General features: G+C 41.4%; 2 protein-coding genes across 4 annotated transcripts in view; one reads left to right on the forward strand and one right to left on the reverse strand.

Moving 5' to 3' along the window:
• Positions 1 to 551: 551 nt before the first annotated feature.
• LOC140077707 (lysozyme C, kidney isozyme-like) overlaps positions 552 to 15511 on the reverse strand; it is a 59174-nt gene continuing 44214 nt past the window's right edge. Inside the window, exons 1-5 of one of the 3 annotated variants that reach the window (XM_072125100.1) lie at positions 14192 to 14231; positions 2535 to 2759; positions 1112 to 1270; positions 904 to 982; positions 552 to 738 (exon numbers count right to left, since the gene is read on the reverse strand). In XM_072125100.1, the coding sequence (XP_071981201.1) occupies positions 672 to 738; positions 904 to 982; positions 1112 to 1270; positions 2535 to 2759; positions 14192 to 14216 (555 nt within the window). In that variant the 5' untranslated portion in view covers positions 14217 to 14231 and the 3' untranslated portion in view covers positions 552 to 671. Of the gene's footprint in view, positions 739 to 903; positions 983 to 1111; positions 1271 to 2534; positions 2760 to 3698; positions 3729 to 14191; positions 14232 to 15511 lie in introns of those variants that run through there. The other 2 variants (XM_072125101.1, XM_072125098.1) reach the window with 2 other exon arrangements.
• Positions 3855 to 9521, forward strand: LOC140077706 (immunoglobulin lambda-1 light chain-like). Its single transcript, XM_072125097.1, has 4 exons — positions 3855 to 3874; positions 6385 to 6478; positions 8071 to 8424; positions 8596 to 9521. The coding sequence occupies exons 1-4, from the start codon at positions 3872 to 3874 to the stop codon at positions 8925 to 8927; spliced, it is 783 nt and encodes a 260-aa protein (XP_071981198.1). The 5' UTR covers positions 3855 to 3871; the 3' UTR covers positions 8928 to 9521.

Genomic DNA, 15511 nt, shown 5'->3' on the forward strand with positions numbered 1-15511 from the left:
CTGATTGATGTTGGATTTCCACATCATCAGTGTGGGAGTTTGGGTATCGTACTATCTAATAGAAATACATTTCCAGGCCCTGAGATTTTTACAGAAAGATTGTATGATGCTGTGACCATGTTTCTTGAGACAGTAATCCAAGCAGGCATATTTCGGGGCTACAAGGAAAGTTAATCCATTTCCAAAAGTGTTACCCATTTCCAAAATTGTGCAAGGGGGGGGCATACCCAATATATATGCCAAAAATGGGCTTCCAATGAGCCCTTCCCTAGGACCATCTTTATAGATATTGTTGATGGTCATCACCTATACCAAGGCAATGCTAGTGTTAGGACTGTGCTGCATATGTGGTACAGAGCAGCACACATGGCCTAGCATGGAGCACCTATGACACGAGGCACCCTAAACATAATGCCAACCATGAACAGAGGCACCAGCATTGTCAATATCAATGCTGTTTTTGCAAGACCCTCAAGACTGGTGGATGTTGTATTTAGTGAATATATTTCGGTTTTGGCCCTGGAAACAGTAAGAAAAAACTACACAGAGAATTCATCCGTTCCCTTTTAAAATCTTTATTCAAATCAATTACAGGGGATCACAATTCAACCATAATCTGACAGAATCTGTAGATGTTTTAGGGGAACCGCCATGGGGTCTGCATCACCTCCTTACAGAGCACATCCGCTGACGAAGCTGCTCACGTCTTTGTTCTTGCAGTAGTTGTTCCAGGCCACCCTTAAGAGAAATAGGAATATCTATTATGCTTCTTCTTCCCTTATATTAACCCATTATTTACTTCAAGGTGCAATGGCCAATATTTCTTCATTAACAGTAAAAAGTAGAACCATTTTTTTTCCTGCACATCCTCTTTAAGGGAAATCACACAACATTATAACTTACCAGGCTCCCATGCCATTGGGATCTCTGACAACCCTCTTGGCGCATGTAATGTCATCATTGATGTCATCATTAATCAAACCTTTTGAAAAATTATATTCAAAACTATTGTAAGTGAAACCGTTTACAGTATTCGGAATCTTCCTAGGAAATGCTAGAAATGGCTCTAATGGTTACATTTCATGTTACTTAGTTATTTCACATTACTCACTGTTACAGCTGATGCTACAGGCAGACACAGCTCCGGAAGTCTTTCCATCGTTACACCACCAGTAGCTGTTGATCTGGAAGATTCCATAGTCGCGGCTCCATCCGTTGTCATACATGGCGTTGGTGGTGTAGCGGCTTTCGTAGTAAGCCATACACATCCCTGGCATAGAAATATACAAGAAGAACCATCTATGATATATACATGGAGATAAAAAGTGGATTGGTTGGTCTGAGCCTTGGCTACCTCTGTGGTAGCTAATTGAGCTTTGCTAGTCTCTATGGTACCAGTCTGCATTTTGGTAGTGTATTATGTGCCTACCATAGCTTTAACAGTCTCTAAGCAACCTACCTGAGCTTTGGTAGTGTCTATGGTGCCCACCTTTGCTTTGCTAGACTCAATTGTGTCAATCTGCATTTTGGTTGTCCATATGGTGCCTACCTGAGCTTTTACAGTCTCTTAGGAACCTTCCTAAGCTTTGGTACCTTCTAGCAGAACTTTGGTGGATCACATGGTGCCAACTTGAGTTTTGGTGTCCACCTTTAAACGTTGCTAGTCTCTATGGTGACAAGCTGAATTTTTGTATCATATATGATGCCTAGCATATCTTTTCTTTTAGGAACCTTCCTAAGCTTTGGTACCTTCTAGCAGAACTTTGGTAGATCACATGGTGCCAACTTGAGTTTTGGTGTCCACCTATAAACGTTGCTAGTCTCTATGGTGACAAGCTGAAATATATGATGCCTACCATATCTTTCACAGTCTTTTAGGAACCTACCTGTGCTTTGGTGCTCTCTATGGTGGACACCTGTGCTTTGATAGGCTCTATGGTGCCAATCTGCATTTAGGTTGTCTACATTGTGCCTACCTGGGCTATGACAGTCTTTTAGGAGCTGTGGCACTTTATCTTATAAAAAGCATATCTTTGGTAGATCCTATGTTGCCAACTTCAGTTTTGATGTCCACTTAAGCATTGGTAGTCTCTATGGTGACAAGCTGAATTTTGGTTGTCCATATTGTGCCTAGCTGAGCTTTGATAGTCCCTAAGGAACCTTAGGAGCCCAGCAGAACTTTGGAAAATCTAATGGTGCCAACCTGAGCTTTGGTCGTTTCTAGGGTGTCCACTTGAGTTTAGGTGGTCCATATGGTACTAACCAGAGCTTTAGTAATCTCTTGAGCCCTGGTAGTCTCTGCTGTCCATCTGAGCGGTGGTAATCTCTATTGTGCCAATGTAAGCTTTGGTAGTGTACTTGGATCTATCGTCAGCTTTGTTAGTCCCTACGAGGCCATATAAGCTTTTGTAGTCTTTCTCGAGCCAACCTGAACCTTTGATTATCTGGTTGGTGCCAACCTGAGGACTTCCCTACCTTTACGACTAACTTAAACTTATTTGTTGGATATTCTTAAGAGGCAATGTCATACATACAGTTGGCGAGGCTGTAGCCGTAGTATCCATCTAGGCCGGCGGTCTTCAGGGCTTTGGCCAGCTCACACTTGGTGAAGACCTTGGCATCACAGGCCACAAAGATGGTGAGGAAGATGAGACAGAAGGCAGCCTTCATGGTGCTGGCGATTGGGTTAGTGATTGGCTTGAGGGGGAGCAGTTGTGCCAGGACCGGGCAGTCATTATATATGGAGGGATTGTTTATATCTGTAAGAAACCATTAACCAGCGTTATGTAAATGTATCTGCGTCATGTATCGTACGGACTGTGCAAACACCAATGGAAATGTCCCAGCTGCAACGAGGGGGCGACGGCTGTAACTCCTGTTATATGACCGGGGGCAATGTGCTGGTATATGGGGTATATGTCACATACGTGCCGTGTCTGGGGCACATGTTATTTGTCATGTTCTGTCTGATATATATATCACATCATAACAAGAAAACAAGTAACTGCCGAGCGCCGGCACCTGCGGACCCCACACCAACACCGCCCCCCCCCTCCCCTATGGGAAAGAGGCATTTGTCTGCCAAGGACGCAGCCTTCACTACATCTATTAATACCGGGCGACCAGACACACGAGGGTCAGGTGAGTGATCGGGCGTAGCCTTAACCCCTGCACTGCCAACATACTGCACATACTACAACTCAGAACATAACCAGGACACAATATGACTGTGCTACTACAACTCCCAACATGGACATGACAATAATACAAGACTGTTCAGTGTGATCAAAATACAATTCTGTAATACTCCATACATAGAGGACTACAACTCCCAATATCTCCTGACTGCTCACCATGACCTATAATATTATTCTGTTATACTCCAAACATAGAGGACTACAACTCCCAATATCTGCTGACTGTTCAGTGTGACCATAATATAATTCTGTTATATTCCATACATAGAGGACTACAACTCCCAACACGACCACAATACAATCTATTATACTTTATTACACTAAGCACTACAACTCCCAATATCTCCTGACTGCTCACCATGACCTATAATATAATTCTGTTGTGCTACACACATAGAGGACTACAACTCCTAATATCATCTGACTGCTCAGCATGACTATAATACTATATTCATCTATTCTCTACACCCCTCATACAACTTTAGTGTACTCCATACACACATGACTACAGCTCCCAACATGCCCATCCACTAAGCATGACTGTAATATAATTCTATTCTATTCCATACATAGAGCACTACAACCCCCAATGTGACCTCACCACTGCAGGTGACCATAATACAATCATATTATACTGAATACATAGAGAAGTACAACTCCCAACATGGACTATCATGGTCTGTTTATAGAAAGCTATACCTCCAAATATAATCAGCTCAGAAGACTGTATCACACATGATGGGATTAGATACACAGCTCAGCAGTCAGTATCACACGTAATAGGATTAGATACACAGCTCGGCAGACAGTATCACACAGGATAGGATTAGATACACAGCTCAGCAGTCAGTATCACACGTAATAGGATTAGATACACAGCTCGGCAGACAGTATCACACAGGATAGGATTAGATACACAGCTCAGCACACTGTATCACACATGATGGGATTAGATACACAGCTCAGCAAACTGTATCACACATGATGGGATTAGATACACAGCTCAGCAGTCAGTATCACACGTAATAGGATTAGATACACAGCTCGGCAGACAGTATCACACAGGATAGAATTAGATACACAGCTCAGCAGACAGTATCACACAGGATAGGATTAGATACACAGCTCAGCAGGCAGTATCACACATGATAGGATTAGATACACAGCTCAGCAGACAGTATCACACATGATGGGATTAGATACACATCTCAGCAGACAGTATCACACATGATGGGATTAGATACACAGCTCAGCAGACAGTATCACACATGATGGGATTAGATACACAGCTCAGCAGACAGTATCACACATGATGGGATTAGATACACAGCTCAGCAGACTGTATAACACATGAATGATTAGATACACAGCTCAGCAGGCAGTATCACACATGATAGGATTAGATACACAGCTCAGCAGGCAGTATCACACATGATAGGATTAGATACACAGCTCAGCAGGCAGTATCACACATGATAGGATTAGATACACAGCTCAGCAGACAGTATCACACAGGATAGGATTAGATACACAGCTCAGCAGGCAGTATCACACATGATAGGATTAGATACACAGCTCAGCAGACAGTATCACACATGATGGGATTAGATACACATCTCAGCAGACAGTATCACACATGATGGGATTAGATACACAGCTCAGCAGACAGTATCACACATGATGGGATTAGATACACAGCTCAGCAGACAGTATCACACATGATGGGATTAGATACACAGCTCAGCAGACTGTATAACACATGAATGATTAGATACACAGCTCAGCAGGCAGAATCACACATGGTAGGATTAGATACAGTAGCTGTTAGACAGTATCACACATGGTAGGATTAGATACAGTAGCTGTTAGACAGTATCACACATGGTAGGATTAGATACAGAAAGCTGTTGGACAGTATTACACATGATAGGATTAGATACAGTAGCTGTCACACAGTATCACACATGATATGATTAGATACACAGCTCAGTAGACAGTGTCACACAGGATAGGATTAGATACACAGCTCAGCAGACAGTATCACACATGATGGGATTAGATACACAGCTCAGCAGACTGTATAACACATGAATGATTAGATACACAGCTCAGCAGTCAGTATAACACAGGATAGGATTAGATACACAGCTCAGCAGGCAGTATCACACATGATAGGATTAGATACACAGCTCAGCAGACAGTATCACACAGGATAGGATTAGATACACAGCTCAGCAGGCAGTATCACACATGATAGGATTAGATACACAGCTCAGCAGACAGTATCACACATGATGGGATTAGATACACATCTCAGCAGACAGTATCACACATGATGGGATTAGATACACAGCTCAGCAGACAGTATCACACATGATGGGATTAGATACACAGCTCAGCAGACAGTATCACACATGATGGGATTAGATACACAGCTCAGCAGACTGTATAACACATGAATGATTAGATACACAGCTCAGCAGGCAGAATCACACATGGTAGGATTAGATACAGTAGCTGTTAGACAGTATCACACATGGTAGGATTAGATACAGTAGCTGTTAGACAGTATCACACATGGTAGGATTAGATACAGTAGCTGTTGGACAGTATTACACATGATAGGATTAGATACAGTAGCTGTCACACAGTATCACACATGATATGATTAGATACACAGCTCAGTAGACAGTATCACACATGATAGGATTAGATACATAGCTCAGCAGTCAGTATTACACATTATAGGATTAGATATAGTAGCTGTCAGAAAGTATCACAGAGGATAGGATTAGATACAGTAGCTGTCAGACTGTATCACACATGATAGGATTAGATACAGTAGCTGCCAGGCTGTATCACACATGATAGGATTAGATACAGTAGCTGCCAGGCTGTATCACACATGATAGGATTAGATACAGTTGCTGTCAGACTGTATCACACATGTCTTGTTATTTCCTGGAGGTTTGGCTCAGGGGTCACAGCCTGTAACTGCTGGTACTATATCCTGTGCATGGACACAGCGCCCCCTACTGGACAACCAGGAACACACATTTCTCTTCTCAGTTACACATGCGTTTGGGGACATTTCTGTTTCTTAAAGGGACTGTCTATATTAAACAATCCATGTTATAGAAATAATGGGTCCCCCCTAAGTAACAAACAACCATCTATTAATTTATAGGTTTTTAACATTCTTTGTACAAAAAAACGTCTCCACCCAGCGGTCATGAGGCCCGGCACCATCTCCTGCCTACTGACATGTCTGTTATTTCCCGGTAAGTAACATATGACCTCTAACATAACCTTAAAGACCATCTCCAATTTTTCTGTAGCCCCCACCGTTCCGGTGCTGCTAGTTTTGGCATCCATTATGTAAATTACATTGCTTTCTGTCAAGAGGGTGGTGCTGAGGTGGAGCGGGCAGTCTTGCTCCACCCACCTAACTATCATATTGAACAGCAGTTATGTTACTGATAAAGTTTTCTAATGCACATCCTGCTCTCTAGGAATAAATACATTCCTCCCCTACCCTTCCACGTCATGAAAATGAGATACTGATCTGTAAAGAGATGTCTCTATATACACAATGTATAATGATAATGAGATGACTCCTCTGACAAAGCCTCTAAGTGTGATAAAGATGACTCTACTGACCTCCCTACAACTATAATGAGATGACTCTACTGAACATGCTGGAAGCACATGTCAATGAAATGACTCTGCAGATGTTGCAGACGATAAGTAGATGCATACCCTGTCATCGAATAAGATGACTCTGATGACCCTGTCCTCTAATAAGAATGAGATGACTCTGCAGATGCTGCTCTCTAGTGATAAGTAGATGACTCTGCTGACCCTGTCTTCTAATAAGAATGAGATGACTCTGCAGCTGCGTATCTCTAGTGATAAGTAAATGACTCTGCTGACCCTGTCCTCTAATAAGAATGAGATGACTCTGCAGATGCTGCTTTCTATTCATAAGTTAATGACTCTGCTGACCCTGTCCTCTAATAAGAATGATATGACTCTTCTGACCCTGTCCTCTAATAAGAATGAGGTGACTCTGCTGACCCTGTCCTCTAATAAGAATGAGATGACTCTGCAGATGCTTCTCTCTAGTTACAAATAGATGACTCTACTGACCCTGTCCTCTAATATGAATGAGATGACTCTGCAGATAAAATAGATGACTCTACTGACCCTGTCCTCTAATAAGAATGAGATGACTCTGCAGATGCTGCTTTCTATTCATAAGTTAATAACTCTGCTGACCCTGTCCTCTAATAAGAATGAGATGACTCTGCTGACCCTGTCCTCTAATAAGAATGAGATGACTCTGCTGACCCTGTCCTCTAATAAGAATGAGATGACTCTGCTGACCCTGTCCTCTAATAAGAATGAGATGACTCTGCTGACCCTGTCCTCTAATAAGAATGAGATGACTCTGCTGACCCTGTCCTCTAATAAGAATGAGATGACTCTGCTGACCCTGTCCTCTAATAAGAATGAGATGACTCTGCTGACCCTGTCCTCTAATAAGAATGAGATGACTCTGCTGACCCTGTCCTCTAATAAGAATGAGATGACTCTGCTGACCCTGTCCTCTAATAAGAATGAGATTACTCTGCTGACCCTGTCCTCTAATAAGAATGAGATGACTCTGCTGACCCCTTTGCTCTGCTGACTTCTGAATTTGACATGACAGTGCTGACCCCCTCTAATCATAATCTTATCATAATCTGACTCTGCTGAATCTATCTCAGTCTACACAGTAAAGCTATGTAGATATCTGCATACTTCTACCTCCCATATGTGACTATGTAAATGTTTGAGGTGAATGTTCACATTGCCTAATTTTTTATTGAAGGCGCTTCTGCTGTTGGGGCCCACCAGCACCCGCATCTCTCTGTGCCTGAAGGCGGCACGGCAGTACTGGAATGTCTCGTGGATGACGGGGATATGCAGGATTTCGGGATTCAGTGGCTCAAGCAATTGCCATCTGCAGCGCCCATGTTTCTTCTCTACCAGGGAAGTGACTCCAGCATCCGCCGGTCTGAGGTGTCCCCGGGGCAATACCAGCCAATCAGGAACAGCAGCCATGGTGGCTTCCTGCAGATCACCAATGTCACTGCACAGGACAGTGCCTGGTACTGGTGTGTGCTCACCCGGAACGACTCCTATCCAGTGTGGGGGGACGGAACAAGGGTCAGTGTGTATGGAGGTAAGTATCACTGAGGCCTAGATGCATCTGCTCTTCCACAACTTCATAGATAATTTATTGGTTCTAAGTAACCACAAGGGGGCGCTCCATACCCTATAACTCTACCATGGAGCATTATATAATCTATCCACGTATAAGAGGCTCATAGATGTGACCTCCTACTTTCTGCAGGTAAAGATGTCCAGGCCCCATCGGTGTCTCTCCTGACCAGTCCGGACCCTGGGGATGACACTGCTCTTCTCTACGCTCTCTGTCTGGTCACCGGTTTTTATCCTCCGGTGATAGAGGTTACTTGGAAGTTTGAAGACGAACCTTTAAAGGAGAATATTATGTCAGGACCCTTTCTAGAAGAAGGAGGAGACAATGTCTACACTATGATAAGTATTATAGGGCTCCCACCACTACGCAGGAGGAATCTCCCCTCGGTCTCCTGTGAAGTGCGGCACGATTCCTCCAGGACTCTCATTCATAAAGATCTTCATCACTGTTACAGGGACACATAGATTCATCTTCCACATTGGACCTCATTATCGGATGGGACTTACAGCAGTCCGTAGAAACATTACGTGAAACAGAGGACTGATAAAGTACATGGATTATTAAGATACAATATGCATTTTGGGTACATTAATGGGGTCTACCATCACCCCAGTGTCTATCATTACCCCTGATAACTAGAGAATTATCACCTCTTGTTTTTCTACCTGCCAATCGGTACATTTACTGGACCAGATAAAGACTGTGACACATTTAAATATATTGTTCTATAGTGTTCTGCGTGACAGAATGTCATCTCCTATTAGTATTGTTTCATAGATTGTGGCTTTAGAATGATAATTTAAATGGACCTGTCAATGAACGTTTATGTGGATACACAGCAACACGGCCGCGACGTTCAGTTCTGCAGAAAAAGAAATATTCCCACTAAATAAAATTTTGTGGTCCCACAATGGGGTTCAGAGGAGCCCCTGAAAAGAACAAAATAAATGTATTATAATGTTGCACTGGAATTTACTAATAATGTCGGTGGGTCCTGCTTCCCCTATCTGCAAAGATGGATTGACATCTACATGTATACAAATTACATCATTTTTGATAAGTTGAAAAAACTACTTTACTTCCCTGTATGGAATCTACTTTATACAATAAATCCATACGTTTTACATGAAAGCCCTGGAGTGTAGTTCCATGTATTTTCCATATTTGTGACTCTGATTATTTCTCATGGGTTTTCGGCTGGCTGATGTTCTCTTCATACTATAATACTGCCCCCTATGTACAGGAATATAACTACTATAATACTGCCCCCTATGTACAGGAATATAACTGCTATAATACTGCCCCCTATGTACAGGAATATAACTACTATAATACTGCCCGCTATGTAGAGGAATATAACTACTATAATACTGCCCCCTATGTACAGGAATATAACTGCTATAATACTGCCCCCTATGTACAAGAATATAACTACTATAATACTGCTCCCTATGTACAAGAATATAACTACTATAATACTGCCCCCTATGTACAGGAATATAACTGCTATAATGCTGCCCCCTATGTACAGGAATATAACTGCTATAATACTGCCCACTATGTACAAGAATATAACTTCTATAATACTGCCCCCTATGTACAGGAATATAACTACTATAATACTGCCCCCTATGTACAAGACTATAACTACTATAATACCGCCCCCCTATGTGCAAGAATATAACTACTATAATACTGCCCCCTATGTACAAGAATATAACTACTATAATACTGCCCCCTATGTACAAGAATATAACTACTATAATACTGCCCCCTATGTACAAGAATATAACTACTATAATACTGCCCCCTATGTACAAGAATATAACTACTATAATACAGCCCCCTATGTACAAGAATATAACTACTATAATACAGCCCCCTATGTACAAGAATATAACTACTATAATACTGCCCCCTATGTACAAGAATATAACTACTATAATACAGCCCCCTATGTACAAGAATATAACTACTATAATACTGCCCCCTATGTACAAGAATATAACTACTATAATACTGCCCCCTATGTACAAGAATATAACTATTATAATACTGCCCCCCTATGTACAGGAATATAACTACTATAATACTGCCCCCTATGTACAAGAATATAACTACTATAATACTGCCCCCTATGTACAAGAATATAACTACTATAATACTGCCCCCTATGTACAAGAATATAACTACTATAATACTGCCCCCTATGTACAGGAATATAACTACTATAATACTGCCCCCTATGTACAGGAATATAACTACTATAATACTGCCCCCTATGTACAGGAATATAACTACTATAAAACTGCCCCCTGTGTACAAGAATATAACTACTATAATACTGCCCCCTGTGTACAAGAATATAACTACTATAATACTGCCCCCTATGTACAAGAATATAACTACTATAATACTGCCCCTTATGTACAAGAATATAACTACTATAATACTGCCCCCTGTGTACAAGAATATAACTACTATAATACTGCCCCCTATGTACAAGAATATAACTACTATAATACTGCCCCTTATGTACAAGAATATAACTACTATAATACAGCCCCCTATGTACAAGAATATAACTACTATAATACTGCCCCCTATGTACAAGAATATAACTACTATAATACTGCCCCCTATGTACAAGAATATAACTACTATAATACAGCCCCCTATGTACAAGAATATAACTACTATAATACAGCCCCCTATGTACAAGAATATAACTACTATAATACTGCCCCCTATGTACAAGAATATAACTACTATAATACAGCCCCCTATGTACAAGAATATAACTACTATAATACTGCCCCCTATGTACAAGAATATAACTACTATAATACTGCCCCCTATGTACAAGAATATAACTATTATAATACTGCCCCCCTATGTACAGGAATATAACTACTATAATACTGCCCCCTATGTACAAGAATATAACTACTATAATACTGCCCCCTATGTACAAGAATATAACTACTATAATACTGCCCCCTATGTACAAGAATATAACTACTATAATACTGCCCCCTATGTACAGGAATATAACTACTATAATACTGCCCCCTATGTACAGGAATATAACTACTATAATACTGCCCCCTATGTACAGGAATATAACTACTATAAAACTGCCCCCTGTGTACAAGAATATAACTACTATAATACTGCCCCCTGTGTACAAGAATATAACTACTATAATACTGCCCCCTATGTACAAGAATATAACTACTATAATACTGCCCCTTATGTACAAGAATATAACTACTATAATACAGCCCCCTATGTACAAGAATATAACTACTATAATACTGCCCCCTATGTACAAGAATATAACTACTATAATACAGCCCCCTATGTACAAGAATATAACTACTATAATACAGCCCCCTATGTACAAGAATATAACTACTATAATACTGCCCCCTATGTACAAGAATATAACTACTATAATACTGCCCCCTATGTACAAGAATATACCTATTATAATACTGCCCCCCTATGTAGAGGAATATAACTACTATAATACTACTCCCTATGTACAGGAATATAACTACTATAATACTGCCCCCTATGTACAAGAATATAACTACTATAATACTGCCCCCTATGTACAAGAATATAACTACTATAATACTGCCCCCTATGTACAAGAATATAACTACTATAATACTGCCCCCTATGTACAGGAATATAACTACTATAATACTGCCCCCTATGTACAAGAATATAACTACTATAATACTGCCCCCTATGTACAAGAATATAACTACTATAATACTGCCCCCTATGTACAAGAATATAACTACTATAATACTGCCCCCTATGTACAAGAATATAACTACTATAATACTGCCCCCTATGTACAAGAATATAACTACTATAATACTGCCCCCTATGTACAAGAATATAACTACTATAATACTGCCCCCTATGTACAAGAATATAACTACTATAATCCTGCCCCCTATGTACAAGAATATAACTACTATAATACTGCCCCCTATGTACAGGAATATAACTACTATAATACTGCCCCCTATGTACAAGAATATAACTACTATAATACTGCCCCCTATGTACAAGAATATAACTACTATAATACTGCCCCCTATGTACAAGAATATAACTACTATAATACTGCCCCCTATGTACAGGAATATAACTACTATAATACTGCCCCCTATGTACAAGAATATAACTACTATAATACTGCCCCCTATGTACAAGAATATAACTACTATAATCCTGCCCCCTATGTACAAGAATATAACTACTATAATACTGCCCCCTATGTACAGGAATATAACTACTATAATACTGCCCCCTATGTACAGGAATATAACTGCTATAATACTGCCCACTATGTACAAGAATATAACTACTTTAATACTGCCCCCTATGTACAAGAATATAACTACTATAATACTGCCCCCTATGTACAAGAATATAACTACTATAATACTGCCCCCTATGTACAGGAATATAACTACTATAATACTGCCCCCTATGTACAGGAATATAACTACTATAATACTGCCCCCTATGTACAAGACTATAACTACTATAATACCGCCCCCCTATGTGCAAGAATATAACTACTATAATACTGCCCCTTATGTACAAGAATATAACTACTATAATACTGCCCCCTATGTACAAGAATATAACTACTATAATCCTGCCCCCTATGTACAAGAATATAACTACTATAATACTGCCCCCTATGTACAGGAATATAACTACTATAATACTGCCCCCTATGTACAGGAATATAACTACTATAATACTGCCTCCTATGTACAAGAATATAACTACTATAATACTGCCCCCTATGTACAAGAATATAACTACTATAATACTGCCTCCTATGTACAAGAATATAACTACTATAATACTGCCTCCTAGAGGTGAGGTTGTGTGATAGTTGAGCTCCTGACCCCTTCTGATGTCTGGAGATAGCCCAGGGTGGGGCCACTCTGGGCGGGGAAGCTCCCCAAGCAAGGCCCAGGCTCCAAGGCCTAATCTGGCAGATAACACCCAGCCAGCTCAAAAAAGGGATGTTAATCCCAAAGTTTCTGTTAAAGGAACAAATGTCAGCAGTGCAAGTAGGAAAGTTTGTGTGGACAATGAAGAAGTAACAAGCAAGAAGCTGGTAAAACAACCTACCAGTGAAAATGTTGGATCATCTGTGAGCAGAGCAAAAGTGCCTGAAAGTCCAAAGGCAAGTAACATGCAGAGTGTGCAGCAAGCTCCATCCCAGGCCTCAGGTGGACAATCCACCTCCACCCCGGGCAGGCAGAGGAGGACATCACTGGAGAGGCAGACCATCCAGGAGAACCTGAAGCAGCGAGTGATGTTACCAGCGGAGCGCACCAGGTCTGGGGGAATGCAGGCTGTGAAGGAGATGCAAGGCGGCCATGAGGAAAGAGCCAAAGGTGCTACCAGTGTTGTGTCTGCAAGACCTCTGGGACCCAGTCACCCAGCAAGAGATTGTGACCCACGAGCAGTAACAGCAGCTACCAAACAGCAGAAGTCACCGGGTCTGTTACCAGGAAAGAGCGGTGGTAGTGCGGCTACAGGATCCAGGCCTGCAACCAAGTCAGAACAACACCCCAGTAGCAAACTGCAGCCCCCAGAGCCATCACCGGAGCTCCAGCTGGCCGCTCAGATCCCAGCACTGGTGAGGAAGATGGACGCTTTACAAAAACAAAAGCTGTACCTGCAAAAGCAAATAGACTGTACATATAAGCTTAAAGACAGCAAACCCGGGGAAGCAGGCCCTGCTGGACAAGAAGCTGGACTCCCTGGCCAAACAACTCTCTGACATTGTGAGGGAGATGGAGGCTGTTATTGACCAAATGGGACCAGTTGGAGAGACCTACAGGAACCAGCAGAGGTTTGACAAGATATCTGCATCAACATCCAGGTCTGAGACCCAGCAGTCCTATGCAAGGCCAGTACTGCAGCCAGCAACTCTTCTTTTTGAGGAGGGAGATGTATACAAAAGAAGACAACATCAACACAGTGAGGTACTACAGGTCCCAGCAACCCTTGGTGAGGCACCACAAGTCCCAGCAGTAAGCGGACCCGATGACAGCAGTGAAGTTGTGCAAACACCACAAGTCTCAGGAGGCAGCAGACTGCAGGAGGACTCAGGACTCGCACCTGAAGGTAACACCTTAGCACCTCACGGTGTTTCTTCACAGGACTTTGCTGTGCAGGATGTTTCTGGGGTGGACATTCAGGACTGTGATGTGCAAGGGGTTAATGCTGATGCTAATGATGCTGCTGATGTGCCTAATATTGTGGTTGGTGTTTCTAATATTTCTGATGTTTCAGTGTGTGATAATGTCCCAGCTGAGGAGTCATCCCAGGTACTATCTAGGACAGCTGGTGACACAGATAGCACTGATGTTGTTGTGGAGGGTGAGGGACAATCTACAGCTGAGGAGTTCCCCCCACTAGTCACACCACAGGCAGCAGAGCCCCATGGTCAGGGCATACCTCCCAACATTTGTGAAAGGGAAAGAGGGACAAAATGGCGGCACGCGTAGCGCGACGCGGCGATCCCCCTAAGCCACACCCCCAATCACTCCCTGGCCACGGCCCAAATTTTAGCCATATTATAATAATAAAAATGATCTCAATAAAAAAAAATATATATATATTATCCTCATTGGGATTAGAACCCAGAACCTGCAGTGTCCATGTATAATAATGTCACAGCGCCCCAACCAACTGAGCTATAATCTCAGTGATTATCTAGGTGTAGAATTTTGGTAACTAAGAACTATGACTACTGTTACACTGTGACACAGATTTAATGCCTTGGTATATAGAGAGGGATCTTCTCAGAGATTATTGTAATTATTGAGACTATTATTATTATTATGGAGATGATGATTATTATTTTTACTATTATTAATAATCATCTCCATAATAATAAAAATAATAAAATTTATAATAATAATAATAGTCTCAATAATTACAATAATAATCTCTGAGAAGATCCCTCTCTATATATCAGGGCATTAGTCTG

The sequence above is a fragment of the Engystomops pustulosus genome, chromosome 9 (genome assembly GCF_040894005.1).
Source record: "Engystomops pustulosus chromosome 9, aEngPut4.maternal, whole genome shotgun sequence".
Taxonomy (NCBI): Eukaryota; Metazoa; Chordata; class Amphibia; order Anura; family Leptodactylidae; genus Engystomops; species Engystomops pustulosus.